The 24,878-nt window shown below is 35.3% G+C and overlaps 1 protein-coding gene across 6 annotated transcripts in view; it reads right to left on the bottom strand.

Annotated features, from left to right (window-relative positions):
- The window catches only part of VPS13B (vacuolar protein sorting 13 homolog B), a 411,892-nt gene that overhangs the window by 146,786 nt on the left and 240,228 nt on the right, over positions 1 to 24,878 (bottom strand). For all 6 annotated transcript variants that reach the window (XM_010709173.4, XM_010709170.4, XM_019614165.3 and 3 more), the window contains one exon: positions 21,069 to 21,180. In XM_010709173.4, coding sequence (XP_010707475.2) covers positions 21,069 to 21,180 — 112 coding nt within the window. The remainder of the gene's footprint in view (positions 1 to 21,068; positions 21,181 to 24,878) is intronic.

Below are 24,878 nucleotides of genomic sequence, written 5' to 3'. Positions count from 1 at the left end.
TATTTAATATGGTGGATATTAATAGCGCATCCAAATTGCAGGAAAGCCAACAGTTTTGCCAATTTGCTCTTTTTGAGGATGTGTGATCATACTGTTCCGTAGCCCTAATCCTGTCTAAAATGCTCAGCTGAAATACACTGAAAATACGTTATGTCAGTAGTGGTACTTCAAAATCAAACATCTTTTCTTAAAACTTTGGAATGTGTTTGTCAGCTTTTCACATAGAGAGATCTAACCACAACAACTGCATATTTTATTATTCTTTCAAGGCATTATTTCATTAACTCGTATGTAGTTTTGTTTTTGTAGATTATTTTATGACACAGCATCTATTGGCATACTTTCTTAATGCAAATAAATACAGGAATGTATGTTTTGTGAAACATTACTGAAAGTAAAGCACCAAATTGCGTATTTTATTAAAAATGCATAGGTATACAAAATACAGAACATGATAATTTCATCTGCATAATGAATCATTCTCTCCTATACTTAACAGCAAAGAGTATTTTCCATTCATTCTTTTATGAGGAGTTTGAGAACTTGCATTAAGCCGCACAGAGAACTGCGTTCCTTAGCCCTGTTCAGCACAACCATGACCTGGTGTACTGAATTCTTAGAATGAAATTTGGCTGCATGCATCAATTTGAAACTCCACATTGTGACAACAGCTTTCTTCCCCTCATAAATTACTTATTTAAATATAAAAAACAATGAAATCACTCTTTGGCAAACACACTTAGCTACAGCAAAATACATAGTGCTACTATTCAGACACAGGGTACTGGTGCATTGCAAGGCTAGTATTAGATATGTTTATTGGATCTTTTCTTTTACTTCATCCAATTAATATTGTAAGATCTCAAGGACTGGATAATGTCTGTAATGCTTCGGGATATTACAGCCTAACACCTTCATGCTCATATAAAAATTGCATTTTGCTCCTCTATTAACAGTGTCTATATAATACAACCCTTTTCTTCTGCTCCTTTGAAATTTTCTACAGGTCACCCATTTAAAGATATATGTAAGATACAAATATGTAATCTACAAGGAGTACTTACCAATGACTTGACATTTTGATTAAACTCATTATTGCTTTCAGAAAGTACATGCTGCCAAATTCATGCAAGATTCAAAATACAGCTTTTTTTCCCCCCCAAATACACACAGAGACATCCATATGACCACACACGTGTGGCTTTCTTTACCAACCATCTTTGTAAGTACACCTCCAGTTTAATTAAAGGTATACTTTTTTAGAAGGATGAAAGTAAGTTAAAATAAAGCACAATTGGCCTAATCACAGACACTATGAATGACCTCTGCAGTCTTTCTCATTCTGTAGCTTTCAAAATCCCTACAGCAAATAAATCAGAGAAAAGAGTAAACAGATTAATGACTTCTCTACCTCTAGAATAAAAGCAATATTACCAGCTGAAATGTGCTGGAGGAGTTATGATTTTAATTGCTTCTCTCTTCTGAATGCAATCTTACTATCCCACCTAAACCTTTCAGCAAGTGGTGTAGCGCACAACAGTTGATCAACAGCAGTAAGATCATAAGCAAAGAAGAACATAAGCATGCAACGGGAAAAGAAAAGAAATGTTTTCTTTTCAAATTGATTTAGTCTGGGTTTGGCTTCTTGCATGTTTATAAAAGAAACAGCCCATGTTGAACCAGTTACTACACACTGCTGAACAGGCAAAATTCTGGGACTCACTGTAAAAAAGTTAAATCTATTCACTTATAACTCATCTGAGACCTACAAAAAAAGTAAATAAGCCAGGAGAATAGCATTTAAAGTCTAAGCATGATGTCACAATTAAGAAATATTCACAGAGTTCACACATAACAGGTAATTTCTGTCAGCACTCAATAGATCTCTGTGTGCTCATTTCCCTTTCCAGGTGCAGAGATGACAAACAAATCTACACAACCAAATGAAAGGTTCTGCCCTGATGGTAAAATATGTTTCCTACTCTAATAGCAAAGGAAACAGACAGTAAGCTTGGATCAAACTTTATTGGGCAAAAACAGTGGCATCTTGTACTGTCCTATGGTGACTGAACTGGTGGTGTTGAAATTACTGACATTGTGCTCCTTGACTGCCTTTTTCCCATCCCATTCAATACAATTTCTTAACTTATTCTCCCCAACAAGGCCACTGAACATGTAACAATAGGGAAAATGTGAAACAACTGTTTTTTAGGGAAGCAGTGGGATGCTCCATTTAAAGTGAGATGCCCCAGGGCATGATCTTAAGGGCAGAAAGAAATACGTAAACCCAGGACATCTCTGATGACAACACCAGGCATTCAAAGTGCTGAGCTTTCATCAATAAAACTCCTGACAGAAACCACCTTTCTGATAAGCTACAACATTCCTTTTATTTTTTTTTTCCTCTTCACTCTTACGGCAAGTAGTTGACATTGCCACAAAGAATCTAAAGCTTGAGCTGCTGGGAGAAAAACTGAACTTCCCCAGAATCATAGAACAGGTGCTACATAGACCAATTCTTAAAGCATGAATAAAATAAACTCTAAACCATGGCAATTCATGATAGACATCCTGGATTTATCTGAGTTTGGAGAGACTAAAAATGTATTTGTGAGAATGAGAAAGGGAAAAAAAAAAAAGCACAGAACAAGGCAGTAGAGAGGAGGAACATGCTATCAGGGCACTAAAACTGAAGAAAAGCTGTAGCTAATGAAACTTTTTTTTATTGCAAGAAAGGAAAAGAATGTATCCTTAGGCCAGAAGGGAAGGTCCTGACAAATTTCTAAAATTTTGTACACAATTCTGCTATATAGCCATATCTTTCATGAAAGTAACTTTGGCTTTGCTTTCCCACCCTGCCATCTGTCCCAACAGAGACTCATCTATAGCTTAACACATTGTTTTATATTTCTGAGATGATGGAAACAGTTTAATCTGGGTCAGCAGAGCAGGCTATCAAACACTCTTCTCACTATCTCTGCTTTTTCCCCTCAGAACTATGCCACATGTGGCTGGCTCAGCTGCAGAAGAACTAGTACACTTGCTGGCAGCATAACCTGGATTGGATGCCATCAAATTTCAGTCTAGATCATTATTCTATCAAGTGAATTTGTCTTATATATAATTCTCATCTTAGCAATACCATGATCAAATACAAATATAAGCTCAGTACATCATGACTCCAGTTTCACGCCTTGCTGATTAGCAAGTGATGCTATCTTGTTCACTTTCATTTTAATATTACAGTTAATCTTCAAAGGCATCTGTTTCATAAGAATAAAAATTACATTCTTCCTTACTAGCTTCCCTTATCAGCTCATTAGTGTCATGCTCTGTACAGCCAGATGCACCAGCATTCCCTACAGAATTCCCTACATGGCAGGTGTCCTCTAAGTCAAAATGGTTAAAATATCTGGGATTTAGCTTCAGTTTTGGAGGACTGCTGTAAGTCAAAACATTAGTCCTAGTTCCATGAGCAAAATAAAAATGACTGAACACTTCTAAACATTTACACAGTGGACAAATGCATCACATTATACTAAATTTGAGGAAGAAACTGGAATTAATTGAATCCAATGGAATACTTAATGTAATCACCAACAGCCATACTTAGAACTACATAACATACATATGCTTATAACTTTCCTAACTAGACATAAATCACCTTAAGAAGTGGATTACTTGTGAAATTACCATGCTGAAAAAAGAAAACAAGCAGTGACTGAAACATAAAGAAAAAATTCTTGTGATCGTGCTAGGCAGTTTCAAACAATCCATACAGTTAAGCAATGGTCAAAGGAATAATTTGGATAATTACCCTCTGTCTCAATCTAATGCTGGTTAAATGCCTGACTTGTGTCTCTTAGGCACTTTGGTTTCTTTCGCTTTCTTTGTAACTACGGTTGAATATCATGGCTAAGAGAGAAATGGTACAAGTGTTAAAATACTAAAGACCTCTAGGTAAGTTAAAAATAAGCAAAAATCAGTGAAACTATGGAACTGAGGACTTTCAAATAAATAATAATAATAATAACAAAAATAATAATAAAAAAACAAACAGGATCAGCAGAAACACAGACTTCCCAGTTGTTGATCAATAACTCTATCTTCCACAGAATGTAACAACAGGAATAATAAAACTATCTAACTTCATTCAGAAATCTTATCAGAATATGTTATTTCCTTTTTACTAGAACTTTTCAGCATAGCTGTTTCTTGCCAAGCTGTAGCAGACAGGTCTTCCCTTACAATTACTTTGTAAGCTGTTCAGGCTTTTTTGTAAATACAATACAGACAAAATCCCAGTTCTTAATTAAATTGCTCAGAGATGAAAACTGTTAAAATTGCAATTAATCATTTTTCTTTTGGCTATATACTTTGTGTCCTTAACTTGATCAGTTTCACCAACTACTACTATTGAATTGCACAGATATTTACTTTCACCCTAAACCATTTTAAAAGGACTGGTTTCCATTGAGCTATAATAAAATGCAAGAGAAAAGAGATTTTGCTTTGAACACACAAAAAAATAAATCTGGAAAAATGAATTTAATATTTTGCACAGGTGGCTGACATCCTGCCCCCTGCCCTCCTCCCCCCCCCCCCCCCCCCCCCAAAAAAAAAAAGAGGGAGGAAGCTGTGGGCCCATGAAAACCTAATGAGGTTCAATAAGGCAAAGTTCAGGGTGCTGCACTTGGGTTGGGGCAGTCCCACGTATTTATACAAACTGGGGGAAGATCGCCTTGAGAGCAGCCCTGTGAAGGACTTTCGGGTTCCGGTAGATGAGAAGCTGGACATAAGCCAGCAGTGTGCGTTTGCAGCCCAGAAGGCCAACTGTGTTCTGAGCTGCATTAAAAGATTAAAAGAGGGATGGCCGGCAGGGAGAGGGAGGTGATTGTCCCCCTCTACTCGGCTCTTGTGAGGCTCCATCTGGAGTACTGCACCCAGGCCTGGGCCCTCAGTACAAGAGGGATGTGGAGCTGTTGGAGCGGGTCCAGAGGAGGGCCACTAAGACGATCCACTAATAGGGCTGGAGCACCTCTCTGTGAGGAAAGGTTGAGGGAACTGGGATTGTTTAGCTTGTAGAAGAGAAGGCTCAAGGGAGACCTCATTGTGGCCTTCCAATACTTGAAGGGAGTGTATGAACAGGAGGGGGAATGGCTGTTTACAATGGTGGATAGTAATAGGATACTTTTGAACAAGATAATAATTATGTAACTACTTAAACATTTGTATTTTGAAATCTAGTGGGTACACATTCAGTGTTCAAAATAACAGCATTCCTCCACACCCACTAAGTACTGTGGGTGGTGCCAGGTGAGTTCTACACCAATTCTCCTTTCTAACCATTTAGGGAGGTCAAATTTTAGTGAAATGGAACGCTAGAAGGTTAGGATTGGTAGCAGTGTATTCATCGTAAAAAGCCACAGAACATCTAAGGAGAATTACAGTAGATCACACATCAAACACTTTGGCCTGGTGCCTCCTTCCTCTAGTCCTATAGGCAAGAAATGTTCTACATCTACAGCAAGGTGACCAGATATTTAAAAGTTGCCCCATGCTCCAAGGGCTCTGATACTGTCATTTTCTGCAAATAAACCAAAGAACTTTTGCAGTGCAGTTCTCTTCTAGTACTGTATGTGGAACAGAATGATCCTGTGATGATAAGGTATAGAATGATAAACTATAATTTTAGCCTGTCAAAAAAAAAAAAAAAAAAAAGAAACAAAGCTGAAATTTGCAGCTGTGCATTTAGATGCCATCTGGTTTAATGACTTTTGTAACTTTATTGTTTAAATTCCACAGCAAAAATAACAGCCTGAGCAAGCCTAAACTTTAAAAGATCAGTTTTTCATTTTTATACTGTTTAATGTTTAGACATTTTGAGGAATCTCATTATATTTTTTAAGCATTCACTCAAATTCAGGGAGCGTAGTATAAATATACAGTTGACAGACTGTATAAATGATAAGTATGCACAATTCCAAGGGAAGGTCTGTAGGATATTTTTGGATACCAAATGTTTCTAGGAAAAACAAGTGGAAAAGAGTTTCTCTAAATAAGAGTCAGCAAGAACAGAGCTTGAAGAGCTTAACTGGGTGGGGTGGAAGTCTGAGTGGGGGTGGAGGGTTTAGCAAAAAGAAGTCAAAATACAACATAACCAAAACACTTCTATGATTTTTTGATTCATAGTAGACGCATAATTTTATCTCAAAACTTAAGGCCGTTTGGCTGGAAGAGCATGTAATTTTGATTTCTTAAATATTTCATGTGCACTTGGTTTACCACACAACAGAGTAAACAATCTTGTGCTTTTATCATTGCTTTTATCCTGCACTGTACTGTGTTTTAGTTGTTTGTTTCACCTAGTCTAGTGATACAATAACTCAGTATTTTCTGTTGGACTAGAAATTCACCTGGAAATACCAAGGTTGAGTTGCACTGAACACAGACCTTAACTTCTTTCTGCAATTTCTTAAGTCATACAGGACTGATATAATGGTTAAATCTACAAGATGTACTGACTATACTTTGACAAAAAGACTTGAGGTGGGATATGTTTTGCATTGTTGTCTCAGTATATCAGTATCAGTCATATCTAAAATTCAGTCAATTTCTGTAAGAAATATTATAGAACATTAGGAACAAATAAATACTGATTTTCCTTTATATTAAACAATCCTATCTATGCATATTTTTAGCACATGTATATTATAATAGATGTTTGCAGCACATAAAGTGCAAAGGGAAACAACTCTAAATCACGAATGCTTAACTGTTTAGCTTTCCAAATCACAATTCATGTTAACTTTGGCATAGATCAACCTTGCAAGATGCCACTTGTATTTCTTTTTTTTTTTTTTTTTTTTTTTGCAGAACAATTGCATTAATAAGGCCAATTTAAAAAAATATTGACTTTGGAAATGTAAGATACACCAATAATAGTGGCATATCAGTAACAGCTTAACAGATTTTCGCATAAAATAACTTAAGCAAGATGAAGTACTTGTCATTCTTCAAAAATTATCACCTTTCCTACTATCTTCCTGTAGTCCCTGCAGTGCTTTCATTTTTTATTTATAATATCATTGGGAAACTGTCCTGGTAGAAACATATGAACTATTACCTTTCACGTTCAAAAACACTATTTTGTCTTCCTTAAAATATCATTAAACTATTGTTAATAGCACTTACAAATTCAGTGTGAACTCATGATATATTGAAGCGGAGTTTAATCCTAAAGATGCTTTCAGAGGGGAAGAAAAAGACAGAAGATATACATTTTCTTCATTCATTATCAGTGATTCTTAGAGTGTAAAAGACAGCATAACTAAAAGACAACATAAACTATTTTTGGACAACAAAAATACCTAAGTAAATACTTAGGTTCAACCAGACGTTCTCCCATTTATAGGTTACAAAGCTGTAGCTGACTGTTATTAAAACTAGATGTTTACATGGTTCTGAACTGCTCTTCTACATTCTGAGACGCAATAATATATATTATGATCATAGTATTTAGATTTATATGGATTTACTAACACCATAAGTAAGATTTGAGCTGCCTCAGGTGTGTACCAGGACTAGAGCAGGATGGAAAGATGACCCATTTAACCATGAACATAAAGGTAAGCTCAGAGCACTGACATGATCTTTTCTGCAGAGTAATATGGGAAATTGAGAGATGTTGAGACAGCTTTAGAAGTGGAAGTAAAATCATCTACACAGCAAAACGGGTAAGTCACTCACTGATAATCTAGTTGAAAAGCTTATAAATTTCCTATTGAAATCACAATTAGCTTACTTGTGAAAATCACATTTGCTTGAATTCTGAATTTTTTCACAGCAAAAGTTTGTTTGTTTGCTTGTTTGTTTTAACAGCCAATCACTCTCTTCCTGCACATAATTTAGGCTAAATTTGTCATGATATTGGTAAATACATTAATGTCGATTCTCTTTGTGAACTATGACAGTCCCCTCACCAGACATGATGTATCTCTGTACAAAAATTGCATCTACTATATTGTTCTCATGCAAGGAATTTGGTGTACTCTTAACTCTTCCCAGTCCTTCCTCTTTCTCAAGGATGTTACACCCTGAATAATTGTACCAGTAAGTCTTACCCTTTTCCTTTGTCAATTAAATTCAACTTATTTTATTTAGTTATGTCCTATATATATATAATGAATAAATCTTGAGTTCAGAGAAGTAAATGCAAATTCATATGTGCTTGTAAAATACTAAGTTTCTAGCACTCTCAGCTCCCTAAGAGAATTACAACTTGGAGTTCACATGCCTGTGGGCAGAAATTTTTGCAACACAGTCAGAAGTTACAGGCAAGACCTCTATTTTAAAAGAACTAATTCTTTCAATTCCGCATGTAGCTCTTTCTAGGGCAAATTTAGTATCAACTAATTGGTAATAAACACTTCCAGTTTGCTTAGTATAAATGCAAGCAGGCTCATTATAATTCTTAAAGGAATTAAGAGTCTGAAAGGCAATTGTTTGAATGAGTGTTTCTTCCATCTTCTTTTCCTAAATTTTTAGGGCTTGAACAATCAAGACAGTGTTATCAAAGTACATGAAAAAACACAATCTAGCAGATAAGTTTTCTCCATTCTTTGTTTAGAGAATTCTTCTTGAACATCAAGTACAGAGTGCATTAGGACTCCCTGCTTTTGTATAATAACACTGGATATTTACAGGCTTCTTGTCAAGTACTTGAGATCTAGAAAATTAATTCCCAAAACATTCAGCTTTGCTAAAGCATTGAGGTGGGTACTTTTCTGTTAGGAAACAATTTTCCCACCAGTATTTTCCATTTTTTTTTCTGGTTTTGAGGGAGGGCTGAAACAGAGGAATGGTGTGCTCAACTACAGCATATTTTGGTTTTGGAAATTATTATATACCTTTCGAAGGTTTTACACCAGTTCTTTTAGGAACTTAAGGTAAAGCTTTTAGGTACATTACTATTTTCCTCCTAAAAGTCAAGCATATTCTTGATTAACTTAATCTAGATAACAGTTTTCAAGAATTTTGACAAGGAGGGTAAAATTCTATAAGGAGATCTAAGGAGGCTTTCTAAAAAAAAATAAAAAGGGAAGGGAAGGGGAGTGGAGGGGAGGATAAATGATGGTGGTTATGACAACATTCAGTGTTTTACTTTCTGTCTGGAGCAAAAAAACCCAAAACGTAATTAAAAGAAGTACAAATACCCAGGTTCACTACAGGGCCCATTTGGGAAACAGCAAATTATGTCATCTGTATTTAGTTTGAGTCCGGTTTAGTAAATACTTCTTAGTTGCCTTTTTTATAAGCTGCAATGCAAGAAAAATGCAAGATTTGTTAAAATTATTTTTAGAAAGCAACTTTTACAACTGTCTCAATTGCATAATACATTGGGCTTTTTTCTTTAATTATGCCAAGAAAACCATTACAAGCTGTCTAAGAATAAAGTGTACAGAAAGATGTTCTGAACCAACACATAGCAAAAAATTGCTTTCCTCTCCATTTTTGTTGAATATGTATATGCACATACACATCCTGCCATACACTGGGAAACAGAACTTTCAGATTTGCTTTGCAGCTAGACTGACTAGTCTGCAAGTTCCTTCTTGTTCTTTGAAAAATGATCTCACAAAGATCAAATAGTACTATTCAGTAACCTCTGATTATCAGAAAGAGTTCAAATATGTTCTGCTCCAATTCTGCAAAGAAAGGATATATCTGTATACATTCCTATGTTCTATTAATATCACTTCCAAACTGGTTTGTATTTTATTGCTGGGGAATACAGACTAAATGAAGTACTTGTGATTTATGTCAATCACTGACATTGTACTCAACAGAGATGGCTAATACTATCTCTGTATTTTATTACTTGCACTTGTGTTAGCCATTAACATACCAGTGTTAGCCATTGCCTTCTCACAGGAAAAAAACAACCAACCACCAAAAGCATCAGAGGGCATGAAAAATGTTTTGAGAGGCTAAAGAATGTTACATTTATCTTTGTGTTCCACAACTAATAAACCCCATAAGAATACGTGAGCCAGTCCTTAATAAATAAATAAAAGCATCTGAAATGCAACAAAAGCCCTGTGTCTTACTGTTTAATCTGTATTCTACTGCACCATAATCAGGCTTAACAGCAATAGAGGTCAAGTATTAGTACTGCATAGAATAAGCTTAAGCATCACAAGAAACATTAAGCATGACTTTTGTCTATCCTTAACGCATATGAGCACTCAGCTCACTTGGAAAACCAGTAAGGGCTGGGAACTACGCTCACTTAAACAATACTGTTTGAGTTATTTAGGATAACTGCAGTTAGAATTTTATTTTGCCGTGAGAATTTTGAATTGTATCCCTCCAAGTAACATGTTCAAAGTTCCTTCCTGAACAGAAGTAATATGTCATTAATCTGTATATTTCTGATAATCCTTTTTGGAAAGTAATCCAAAACCTTACCAGGAAAACTTGAAAACATTAAATAGAAATTACTTTGGCAAACTGCTTTGAAAAAGAAAAAAAAATCTGCTATCCCAAAAGTAGTTCAAGAACTGTGGTATGAATTTGTCATAGATAAAACCCTGTGAGGGACATCAGAGAACCCACAAATATCTATGGAATGAACCACAATCTGTATACAGAAGTTAACAAATGTCTCATTACAAATGGGATATGGTTTTCCCAGTACCAGAAGCACAGAACTTGCATTATATTTAACTTGAGATCCTGTTATAATTAAAAATACTACAAAGAATAAAAGTCTGCTTAATATATTACTGGAAAATACTTTTCAACAAACAAAACATTTGTTGAATTAAATGTGATGGAAGTTATATTTACTCACAAACAGTTGGGAAGAAAACTGCAATAGAAAAACAAAATTTTTAAAGCTTTCTGGATTTATTTTAGAATAAATTATTTACCACAGCCAAGTCCTTCTAATATTAATTTTCACTGTAAAGAACAGAAAAGTGACTTAGAAATGGTTATTCAATACAGAATATACATATATTTTTAAGAATCAGCAAAGGAAACCCAAGGAAGAAACTAAGGCGTTTGAGTAAAGTAAATGAACTTTATTTAAGTAACCTGCATACGAGGGCCACTCCATCTCCTAAAACGACATTAATTTCCAAGGATGGAGTTATTATTTCTTCCCACACTAATAGAAAACCAGAGACCTCCTTCTCTTCCTTTCCAGCATTTCACAGTAACTGGCAAAATACTAAAGCTACTTGGTTAGAGAAAAAAATTAAAGGGAGGTAACTTGAAAGAGGGAAAGAAAGGTGAAAACTGCAATAATGTTGCCTTCTAACATAAACCATACAGCCCAACTCACATAAATAACCCGTTTTCAGTTCTTTTTATTTTCTAGTTTTACAGTTTATCTGCAAAAATTTTCATTGCATTCAAGTTGCTGAGTATCTAAAACGTGAAAGGTACCCTGGGATTTTTAAACGATATTTAATGTTCCTTTTCTTTGCCTCTGTGCCTTTTTTGTTTACCTCTTAAAACTGTTACAGTATGTTTAATAATGCCAATGCTGAATCTGAGAATTTTATTAAAATTTCTAGTTCAGAATCTGTGCTCTGTTTCAAAAAGGCACGGTGGTGGATTAAGCTGCTGCAAGTCCAGGCTGCTGCAATCCTACTCTTCTACCAGGGCTAATCTTTCTGCAACTGCGATAAATAGGTTCAGGGCAATGACCTGACAGGAAAAAAACTGCCCGATGCCTCCAAAACATTCTGAGCTCCTTTAGCTATCCCAGTCAGCTCACTACACACAAGTATAACCAGCAGCACCATGGATCTGTAAAGAGGAATATGTCTTACAAGAGGAGCTTCAGTTTAGGTCTGCAGCCTTGGTGGGCATAAAACTCATTGTCCAGAGTCTATGGCTAAAGTAATATTACAAGTTAAAGTTGCTATAATCTATCCACCAGTTAATCACCCTAAATATATTATAGATTCTTAAGCTGAAGTTATATAAATTTCATGTGGCAACCTTCATACATGCTGCACAGCAAACACTAAATTACTGATTTAAAATAGTATTTGAGACAGCAAGAAACATCAGAACACAAAGGAAGCTTTGGCTTCAGGCTGCTGTGTATCTTTAGTTTCAACTTTCCAGTAGTTAAAATCACTCACAACTGAGACCCCTTATTACAGAAGAAAGTGCTGTTCATTGGCACAACAGAGAAAGCAGTGTGCACCAGAAAGTTCTGTTGTACAACTGCTATTTACTTCTGACCTTCAACTGTCAAGCAATAGCAACATTAGTAGTCGCAGAAATGGAATAAACTCTACAAAAGTCACACAAAATATGATATTGAACACTCCGCAGACTCCTGTATTTTGAAGAGATTCTTCTTCTGTGCCTGCCTCCCTAGATGATCTGGTAATTTCACAACACAAACCCGCAGGTCAATTTAAAGGCAATATGAAACAGTTGTTAGTGAGAATGAGCGATACTTGAAAAAAGAAGCAATCATAACTACACTGAAAATTCAAAAACTTAACCAGAAAAACTAAATGCAATTGCCCTAAGCACTGAGATCTTCACTCTACTGCAACTTTTTCACCACAGTGAATAAATAGGTATGAGGCAACCAGCCAAAACAAATCTGAGTGGACTATGAGGTTAATATCATCTTATGAACTGGTTGATGAGGCCACGAGGCACCACTGCACTGCCATGCGCTGCCCCAATTAATGGATGACTAAATGACGTAGTAACAGCCATGCTCTCTTATAGCAATGATTCTATAAAATGTGCTTCAATTTGACTTCCATGAAGGACCACACAAAGAAATTAAAAATCATATAAGAATCAGAGGAAAAACTCCAGTGCCACTCAAGTGAAAGAAGAAATATAAAGTGAGCATATCTCTTGAACACATGGTAATTAATCTGGTGAATTTTAAGAGAAAAATGAAGTTGTTGGAATAATTTTCTGATTCTGAAGTTTATTTTGACCATCACAGTATAAGGGAAAAAATGTATTTTAAAATATGTATGTTTTGCCAGATTAGGTATGTATTATTGCAGTTTCCAGTAAAACTCTAAAATGAGGAAATTTCAAATAAAAATAAGATTGATAGTTCAAGCTGACCATTTTGAAATCTGAATTCCAAATATAAATTAAGCGTTGAATAGCTCTTGGTATTAGATAATTAACAAGCTACATTTCCGAAATTAAATGTGCAGTTCCAGCTGTTATTTTACAATTAGTTTCCACTGAGGTTTTTAAATTAATAACTGCTGTAATAGCCTCAAACATGCCAGTGTTAATTAGGAATGGTGTTTCAATGTAATGCTATCCATATATGTGAATATTTTACTGGGGGAAAGGTCTAGGTAGAATTTTTTTCCCCCCTTCTACTAAAAATAGATGAAGAAAGAAATGTAAAGCAGGAAAAGACTTTACTCCCAAGCCCACTTCCACAAAAATGTTTGAGTTGTATATGGAGAATAAGGAACACGTTTCTAAGCTACTTAATGCTTAAAACAACCCTAAGGATCAGCTACAGTGGCAAAAGGCAGTATTCAGAACCTGATATTTAAAGGGAACAATTTAATTTAAAACCCAAGTCAATAATTAATAAAGCTAAGATTATTAAAAAGAGAGAAGTAAAAAAAAAAAAAAAAAATACTACTGTGTATCCAAATTAAATGCAGAGACAAACCTCTTGAAAAAATAAACAAAACCAAAACATGAATACTTGGTTGAATAAAAACATTCTGGTCTGAATTTCAAAGAATTAAAAAATAAATTACAGGCATAATTTTAGAACATTAAATGTTACTATATTTTTTGCCATAATACAGGACGAGAAGAACTGAAAATGACACCACTGTAACGCTGTGTTAAAGTTCCTATGCAATAAATGGAATACCTCTCCTTGAAACACTGAGAATCTTTTCCTGGAAGCTTTTAATGTAACATTATCTCTGCAGTCTGAAATATTTAGAAATAAAAGAAAAAATGCAAAACAGAGTTTACAATGCTTTGTCACTTCTACTTCTTGTAATCCCTCATGGTACACATGCAAATTTTAATAAGCTGCTCACATTTCCGTCAAAATATATGTATGCAGACATTATTCTTTTAGCTGATTGTCTCTGTTGTCTTCATGCAAAGAAAAATAAAGAAACTCAAGCCAGTATTAGCTAATGCCTTGTCTGCCTAGCGCATAAGCTTCAATGACGTGTTAACAAAAAAGTATAATGGAAAATAAGTTTTGTTAATCTTTATTAAATAATCAGCTCTTAAAAGGTAATGATTCCTATTAGGCACATATTCTCAGAACCACCTAGTTATCTGAATATGAAGCTTCTATGCAAAAATGGAAGATTTTTAAAAATTAAATTGGTTTGAAAAACAAAGCAAAGAATTAACCTTATTTGTCATACTACAGTTTGAAGAACTGCATGTAGAAAATCCAAGCTTTTAAAAAATAATAATTTAAAGGCATGGTTTTACAAATATAAATACGGCTCATGGTAATTTAATACTGAACAAAAAATGTTTCTGAAGAGAAGATGCTTATAGATGTGGGTGCTGTTGAAAAGTTTTGAAAAACATTTGATTTTCCAAACCACATTTGAAAGAAAAAAAAGATTTCCACAGATTGTGGGCTATGCATGCATTTCTTGCATAAACTCCTTCCATCATTCTTTCCTTCATCCCACTCCAGCACCATTAGCACAAACACACAAAATTGTTTATTAGTCCTATTCTCACTGAAGGACTTTTGTTAACCAACTATGTGTATTACTAGAATACTACAGGTATGTTCTAGATACAGCTCTGGGAAATAAAGATAGAGAGCAGATATAGGAGAAACAAAATTGCTACTTATTTGCAAATGTTTGAGACTTACAAAGCAGTGGAAGATGGTGAAGTACAAAAATGAAAAACAGTAGATGAGATATATTTACAACAGAAGAATATTTGCACTAATGGAAAGTTTTAAGAAAACAATCCTAAGTAATTTATGGCTATATTTTCAAGATTATATTCTTCACATGTAATTTTATGGGTGGTGGGGCACTAAAGAATTTCCATTTTCCATTCACAAATTGAAAACAGTCTAAGTACAGCATTATGCTTTGATCTATGAAAGATCTACACATGAAAATGACCATGGAACATTCAAACCTGGACTATTAAGCTTTGATGTACGACATGAATGAAATCCTTGGATCTCAAAAATGATGAATCCAGAAAGTGGACAACAATTAGATTCTTCATTGCTCAAGCTGAGTAACGTCTGTAATTCTGTCACCTAAATCTCCCAAACTTGATAGTTAGGTAATACTTATTCAGCAATTTATAAGTGAGACTTTCAACATGTTCAGTCTATATTATCTGTACTCTGTTATCCTTTTTTTTTTTCCCTTAAAAAACTCAATTAATGGGACTTTATGTAATACAGAGTGAAATTTATTTCAATCATTTTGTCCATGGATATTCTCTAAAACTCTATTATTTAACATTTCATGTCAGTTTGCAAAAACTGATCATTCAGGGGATGACTGTACGTAACCTATACTGAGCAGATAATTTGCACATTAATATTTTCAAATGAGGCTTTTATTCTGACACACAATTAGATGTCATCACAATTTCAGCTGCAAACTCTCTCATTTTTAAGCAAACTATGGCTGTATTTCCTCTTCTTTTTAGTCAGAGTAACAAAATTACTGAGTCCTGTTAAGGAGTTTTTTTCATCCATTCTCCTACTGTTTTATAAATGACATGGATTTGGGAATTAAAGGTATAACTTAGCGAGTTTGTGGATGACACAAAATTGGGAGGAGCTGTTGATGCCCTCCAGGGCAGAGAGACATTGCAGAGGGATCTTGAAAGATTAGAGGGCTGGGCAACCACCAACTGCATGCAATTTAAGAAGAGCAAGTGACTAATTCTGCACTTAGGATTGGACGACCTTGGATATACGTACAGACTGGGGGATGAGAGATTGCAGAGTAGCTCCACAGAAAGGGATATGGGGGTTCCGGGTGATGGCAAGGTGAATGCAAGCCGGCAGTGTGCCCTGGCAGCCACCAGGACAACTGTATCCAAAAAAGGGCTAAGAAGATAGGGAAGGGTGTGGAGAGTGAGATATATGAAGAAGCAGCTAAGGCCCCCTGTGTTTATGCAGCCCAGAGCAGAGGAGCTGAGGGGCAGCGCTGAGCTCTGCTCTGTGTGACAGCACCAGGGCCCGAGGGAACGGCATGGAGCTGCGTCAGGGGAGGGGCGGGTGGGGGTCAGGGACAGGGTCTGCACCAGAGGGCGGTGGGCATGGAATGGGCTGCCCAGGGCAGTGGGCACGGCCCCGAGTGCCGGAGTTCAGCACTCTCAGACAATGGATTGGAAATCGGGGTGTCCTGTGTGGAGCTGGGAGTTGGACTCAGTGGCCTTTGTGGGTCTCTTCCAACTCATGATATCCTGTAAGTCTATGACTTTCCTATCTATACTGTCCAATCCTGCTGCTATCGTAGCAGGAAGTTTTATTCGCTATTAAAAATCCCAACGTGTGAATTTTTAAAATATTCAGTCCTGTTTATGTTATTTTTCCACTGATAACACTAAGCCCTGGTCCTAAATACAGAAAAATACTGTTGTAATCTAAAAAGGTGACAAAAGACAGAATGTGAGATAATTGAGCAGAAAACTAGCTAAGATGACTACAGACACATTTGATTAGTTCCACTTCTTTAAAGCATTATAATTTATTCACGCTGATACTGCACATTAGTCACTTTTATTAAAGGAGAAAGAACTGAGGAAATGACAAAGGGAAAACACATGAAGACACACAAAGACAGAAATACGGCTCTTTGGAGCTACCCCAGGAGATGCTGCTTTGTTTTCTGCAACCATCTCCACACACAGAGAAGGATCTTCTGAGCTGAATTGCTTTGGATTCAACAAAAGCCTGTTATTTTCCTCTTTTTTTTGGGGGGGGAAGGGAGTGGGACGGACAAGTGACTAGCAAACAGGTCTGAATAATCTGCGAAGCATGTTATCTGGATAAAGGCATGAGCTTCCCTTTCATTTTACTTCAGCAGACTCAGACATACAGTCGCTTTCATGCCCTTTCTGCATAAATATGTAAGTACATGAGTTTTAGAAGAAATCCTTACAGCTACTAAGAAACTTTCTCTGTTCTGTCAAATCTCTTAAAAACTGGCCATTTCCCCCAGTTCCAGATCTGGCCAGCCGAAACTGGCAAAAAATTTGTTTGCCTCCTTCACTAGCTCAGAAGGAATTCTGTTTACTCTGACTTCACAGTTCCAATTCACTACTCTGCTCTCTCTTTGGCCAGGCTAGGCAACTGCGTCATCTGCATGCTCATCCAAAATCTCCTTCACTCTGCTCCCCCATCCCTGTCTCAAGACCCCCTGATTCTGCTCCACAAAACTGGCAGACTCTTGACAAGAATATTCAATTCCAGTCGTGATTGTTGAAGACAAACACACCTTAGTTGGGGATTAAGAATCATAAATTCAGGATGAATCATTGAAAACTCACAAGCTTCCAGGATTTAGGATGAAAAAAAAAAAAAAGATGAAAAGGATCAGTACAGTGTAGCTGTATTTCTTTTATGACTCCTCTATCTACTGTTATGGTATGTGTATCTTTGTTTACTATGTCTATTAGCAGGTATAAAAAATTAGATAATTTTCTGATAGTGGAAATAGTTATTTTAAAACTAATTTTTATAGAGTAAAAAAAATCTGAATTTACTATGTTAATAAAGTTCTAACTTTCAATAATCACCTGAAAAAATATTTGTGCCCAAACTTATAGGACACATGATTTTTCCAACATTCCATTTTCTATTTACTTCCCTCTCCAAGTCAAGCAAGTAGGCTATTTTTTCTAAGACACAGATGGAGACATTCAGTTCACAGGGCCTCGTTTCATTTAAAATGTCCATACTAGATTTACCTTTAATGCACTGATACTCTGTTAACGCTAAATGAGTACTTTCAGTTTTTCATGTACAAATTTATGGGACAGCTTCAAAATATATTTGTAAATTCTATCTAGTTTTTATCCATTAAGAAATTTCCTAGCCTTTCCTAAAAAAATAGTTTCTAAATAAGACATAAAAATTCTTCTTTCTCATGAAACACTACTAAAGTGACATTAATTGCATGTGGTTGTAGTTCAGACCTAAACAGAAGAATGTTCAAACCAAAGGGACAATGCAAATTAAGTTTGTATCCCAACTCCAGAAACACTGTAAAGACAGTGGTTCAGAAAACAATTTATTTTCTTTTATTCTTTTATAAGCAGAAGTAGTAAATTAGAGGAGAAAAGAGGTTGGAAAAAGAGAGAAGATGACATGTTGGGCTTATTAGACTGCTGTAGCAGCTAATTCTTCAGTAATCATCAGGCTGCCGTAAGGGGTTTTTAAGAGCCTCTAAAGCTGAGTACTGTACCTCTGTTGATATTTACTGTGAAATATTTCACTAAAATTTAGGAGTTAAACATTGTTTGGGTGTATTTCTTTAACTACGTGATTTTTAAGCATGTATTTATACAACAAGTTTCCAGTTATGCATTTCTGCTGTCCAGTATTATGTACTGTGAGCAGGTTAAAAACATAACATATAAAAACTAGTATTTGGCGAAAGGAATACTAACATAGGGCTCATATGATAAAAATATCCCACTGTTTTTTTCCCCTCTCTTGGATATAGATTGTATGGCCTGCCCTAGCAGTAAAAAAGATCTTTGCATTACCTAGTTCTCTGAAGAAAAAATGTCAAAATGTTAAATGAACTCAACGCCACTGCTCAAAAAGCAGTGATTATCACACAAGAAAATGAAAGGGCATCTTCAACAATGCTTCTGTAAATACAGTGTGCTCTGGATCAAAGAGTATGCAATTATAAAAACTTTTTTTTAACAATGAATTGGAATCTTACTATTTCATAATACGAAATATTCTCTGATATTGCTAAAAAATGCGGAATCTCACTTAAATCAAAATAGTAACCCTCTTCCCCAGAACAAAAGACCACCCACTACCAACTTCAACACTGTGTCATAAAATCCTGCAAAGTAACTTGACACTCTTCATCACAGTATACTAAAAACACCAATGCTAGTATAATTGGATAATTGAAGGAACAAAGATAAGAGTCATTTGACAGCTGCTCAGAACAGAGAAGAACACTCACTGAACAGCTAGAGGAAATTTCTGAAAATGGTAGATGTTTCTCAGAAAAAGACACAAGAAGCATGACATGAGGCTGGTCGTGAAGAAAACAGTAACCATTATATGAGAGACATCTGTGGCCAAGCACTTACTTCAGCTTTACCAATTCAGTGCTTTAGTTTCTAATAGAGGACTGCAATGTAATTGTAAAAAACTAAATATTGTAATTGTATAAAACTATGAAAAGCAAATATACACTGCAAAATCTAATCCAGAACGTTTATATATATGTAAGACCCTACGACCCATAACGCAAAAGGGGAGCAGAACCTCTAAGCAGTTGTGAGGTTTCTAGTTTGAAAAACAAAGAAATATCAGCACTTCAGGTAAAGCCAGAGCAGCAAAGGTATCAGAGTCAAAAACATTAACTGACAGAGCTCCATTGACCTTGATGTAAATGGCATCCCTCCTGTTGCTTTCTCACTGACTAGTAATACCTACAGAAGGATCAGTACAGTTTCCCTAGATGACAGAAACTACTTTAGTATAGCTGGAGCTTGCAGATTCCACTTTATGACAGGAGATTTTGCTGACAAATTTTTAGTTGTAATGAGAAGAATGGAACCTACGTTTAGTTTTGCAACTCTCAAAGCAGAAAGCAGATGTGAGTATATTCATAGAGGAGCAGGGCAAAAACAAAGAGAGCCTGCACAAATGTTAGGAAGATCTGATATTTACGGGCATACTGATGGTTGGATTTGGATCGGGCTTTACCACCCAGAACCCACTGTTGGTGCCATGCTCTAAGATTTGTTTCATGAAAGCTCAATAATACAATAGATATAAGGTTAATTTAAAAAAAAGAAAAAAGAAAAAAAAAAGAAAAAGTATGCTACTAAGCTACTATAAGTAAACATACAAGCAAATACAACATTTTAAACATTTCCAAATGGAGATATGAAGAAAATGACTACTTTACAACTTCTAAGGAATCTGAAAAGAAACTGGAAACACTTCATGGTCTCCTAAAAAATCCTGGTCTTTACAAAAGTAAAACTCGCTGTCATTTTCAAGGCAGTAAACGTTTTATTGCTGGGAAATAATTTTGATGTTTGTAATTTCCATTGAAGAGCACTATGAAGTAGTTAAAAATATTGCCACATCTGAAAAACAGACCAACGGGAAGTATAAGACACTTGTTCATCTGTATTTCTGTGACTTTTCTCACTTGGTATTATTTGCAACCATACTTTCATGTCTGGCAACAGTGCCAATTCTACTGAGGATCATATATTACTTTTATCATGTTGATTACATATGTTCACCAGTTTTGCTGCCTATATATGATTAGTGTGGTTTGCACATACTTAGTGACACAATCCAGAGCATGACATTTTCACAGAAAGTATATTTACTGGGAAAGAGCTCCTTAGAAGTTTGCTTTCCTTTACAGCTTTGATCTACATGGTGTTAAGAATCTTACAGTTAGAATGTATGTTTACCATTTATATTATTAAGATCTATCTTCTTCAAACTCTATAGCAACTTAGAAAATCCTTTTCTTTTAGGTGAACTTGGTAGCTGATTAAAAGAAAGCCTCTGAAAATGTTCTCATCTGTGAGCATAAGCTTCATAATGACTTGACATTTAAATTCTGTTATTCATCAGCACTTCACAGAAGAACTCGATTTGTCTAAATGGATTTGAAAGCCCACAAGTGAAGAAAATCAGAAAAACCTGGTTTTGAATATCAAAAGATTGTATGTGAAAAGTATTTTTACAAGCTGCACGTACCCATTTTATTGATCAATTAACTTCTTTCAAAATGATTTTTTTTTGAGAGTATGAAAAACCAAACCCTTCCCCCAACACTCACTGATAAATGTCCTTTCTGAGCACCGCTCTACTGAGAGGGTTGTCAGCCTGGGGAGCCATAGAGACAGATCCAATCTTGAGAACCAAAGTGTCTTCTTTAATTGCTGGATTAGCTGTAGTAAGGAGAAAAGAAAATATGTGTTTGATTCAAAGTCAAGTGCACATAGCAAGGAAAAATTATTAAAAAACAAATATTAGAAAATATCTATATAAGAATGTATGCCAAAGATTTGGTTCTGCCTGGGAGCAATAACTAATGCAAAAAATAAATGAAAGACAAACAAAAACAAACAAACAAATAATCAACTGAAAACAACCCCACTCCCAGAAAACACCCACCTGTAAAGTCAATAGTGTTGCTGTGATACATAAATGACAGAAGTACTGTCATTTAAACAAAGTTTTATCACACTAAATTCTGGTCTTTGATTTTCTTTTTTCTCTAATAGCTTTATTTTTCATTTCTTTTTTTTATATTTTTTTCCAAAATATAATTGATCCCAGAGACTTCCATGTGATCTGTTTCTCTAATAATTGCCTGCTGATTTAAAGTGCTTACCATGCACGTTAAATCATCCACCATTTTTTAAATGGGCCTAGATCCTTCACAGGTTAAAAAAAATAATCCTGCAGGATATTATAGTGTAAACATCCCAGTAGCATTTGGTATGAGTTGCAACACAGAAGCTCTGAAACAACAGAATCTGAAACAGGCCACGTGCGGAATGAACTATATTTTAGAACAAAACAGTAAATTCCATGTCCATAACCAATCTACTTCAAAAATAAAGGTCTCTGCATTCCACTTCTTCATATTCAAATTTCAGCCATGTGTACAAATTGATCACTGGTAATATTATATAGAAATAAAATTTTCAACTGGTATATAATGAGTGGTGATCTAAGCCGCTGAATCATAAAATCACCAAGGTTGGAAAAGACCTCTAAGGTCATCCAGTCTGACCATCCACCTACCACCAGTATTTCCCACTAAAACATGTCCATCAGTACAACATCTACATGTTTCATGAACACCTCCAGGGACTGTGACTCCACCACCTCCCTGGGCATGTGTTGAATCCATATCTCCATTCATCAATTCATGTGTTCTCCCATTAGATTTTCAAAATATGGGAATGATGTAGATCATTTCTGTACATAGTTATGTATTTATTTATGCACATATTTTCTTTTCTACTTACTATAGCTAATAATCTCAGTCATTATGAATATTTAAAACTTTGAGGGGAAAAATGCCCACACTGCCCAGTTGAAATACAATCTAGGAAAACCTTACAGACCCAAGTATGTCTGTTACAATCTCACTTGGTTTTACACACTCATCCCAGTCTTATGTTGGCTAACCTAAAATATGTTCTTTTAACCCTTCATTGTAGGGCTTCTTTCAATACTTGAATAATGGTTTTGGATCTTGTCAGCATCCTCTCCACTTTTACCAATACTCATTTTTATTACAGAAAGCAAATTGGATATATTCCATCATCTGCCACATGCAGAAATAGAACCATCTCCCTTATTTTGTTTCAGTAAGTTCACCGTGCCCCTTTGGTTATTCAGGCACCACTTTTCAGAAGTTCTGTCTTGAAGGAACTGCATAAACCTTCTACACAACGTAAGTGTTTGAAGAATTAGCATATTTTCTACAAGCGGTGCTGTAAGTTCAATTATCCAGATACATGGCCTATTGAGTCATTAACATTATATCTCCAGGGAAATTCTTACAGCTATGACTTAATATTTACTTTCACATTAAATACATCTTTCACTTACTCATTCCAACTGATATTTTTATTAAGATCTTTAACTATTTTTAATGCATTTAATATTTCCACAGACATTGTACGGGGATATATAGAATATCATCAGACAATGTGAAACTCCTTAGGAAAGTCTAAGCATATCAAATCTTTGTGAACACTTTACCGACTAGAATAGTAACCATCATAAAATGGAAATCAGATGTGTTTAACAAGACTAATTTTCCATAAAACAATATTTATTATCATGTAATAAATATAATGTAATTCTTTATTAACTGAACGTATGATAGATTTTCCTTTATGTTCTCCAAGGAGAGCAATAAAACTACCTTATTTTTATTTGGACATCACACATCTCATTTTAATAGGTAACCTTCGGCTGTCTAAAACGTGCTATGCCAACGCATGTTAAAAATTAACCTCTGAAGACCAAGATCCTTGAACACAAGTTATTCAGTCTGACCAATTTGAAACTCTTTAAAAGTAAGCAAGGAGGATGTTACACACCACATGTTATGACGACTTCAAAGCAGAGAGTCATGCTCATGTGACAAGGATATATCACTTCTACAAATGCAGGACATACGTTTATTTGGTATGCCATCTTTTCTTTATCACTATCAACAAATTTATCACGTCCTTTCTAGTGATTTCTGATATTTTACTCCTAGTACATATCGGAAAAAAGTTCTTATTCTCTCCAAACCAGCCAGATGCGGGCTTTCCCTGCCTTTAGTGCTTCTCATCAGTTCTTTTGCAGTTTACTTTTTTTTTTTTTATTATTTATAGCGGCTGCCATGCAGTATTTCTTATTTCTTATTGAAACGCCACTTGCTGTATTAAATCAAGCTGATGGAAACCAGCATTGCGTATTGCTGAGGACATACCGTTGCCCTCAAGTCTACCAGAAAAAGAAGATAAGCTGGTGCTGCTGCAAAAAGCATGGATCTAAAGTGTTATAAAATTGTGCGGATGCATTCATGCATGTTTGTGTGTATGCTGCTGAGGAGAAAAATAAATGTACAATTTTTATTATTTTGTAGTGTTTGGGGTCATTGTGCAAGCTGGGATTTGAACTACACAAATAAAAATGTTTTCTAGTCTCATACATAAATCACAATTATTTGTGGTGTTTTTTTTTTTTTGTTTGGTTGGTTTTTTTGAGGGGCAGGCAATAGTTTTCTTAGCTATGGCTAACTAGGTATAAGGTATGAATGGCAGGCAAAGGGATTAAAAGACAAACTGAGGTCAGTGCTTCCATACCTATAAATCAGCAATCACACCTTGGATTGGGCAAGTTTTCTTGGATTAAAAAACTCTCCTAATCAATAGATGATGAACGAGTCTTTCTGCAGCATATGTCCATGGTGCGTAACACAGTCAACCCTTATGTCTCGTTATGGTTCCTAAAAACATACCCATAGGATGTAGGTGATTTTTTTAGAATTTTTAAAATCTCTAGAAGAACTGTTGCTAATGGAAGTTTACATCCCTCTAGCTGTTACTAGGTGTACTTTTAGCCTCAGCAACTGTTTATTCATACACAAAGTCTGTAATAGTAACGCAAATATATTTTATGTATGACAGGCAAATACTTTTTTGAAAGAATAAATGTATTATTCATGGATCAAAAGATTAACTAATCTTTTGTTTGATTAACAACTAATTAATGTTGTTTAAAAGAACAGTTTACATTGCCCACAATTTTGTAAATAACTGAAAGCTTCTTACATACAGGAATCTCAGTACCTTCAACTAAAACTTCCTAAGCAAATGATAAACTGCATCATCTGTTGGTCAAAATCACGAAAATCATTTTGGAGAAAATTAATAAAATGAAATAGAATATCAAATCTGCTCCACTATTTAATGTTTTTCAAGGTTCCAGCTTACATGAGACCTAAGATTGTCTGCTTGTAATCTACTGGAACAGGAGATCTATAGAAGACTGCACTTGCACCAGAATAATAAAAATTGACAAAACAATCACTGCAGCAGAACTGCATTCTCTCCTCTTTTCACAACTTACT

The sequence above is a fragment of the Meleagris gallopavo genome, chromosome 3, assembly GCF_905368555.1.
Source record: "Meleagris gallopavo chromosome 3, MGAL_WU_HG_1.1, whole genome shotgun sequence".
Lineage (NCBI taxonomy): Eukaryota > Metazoa > Chordata > Aves > Galliformes > Phasianidae > Meleagris > Meleagris gallopavo.
Note: the sequence above shows the minus strand (reverse complement) of the source record. Positions and strands in the feature narration are given on the sequence as shown.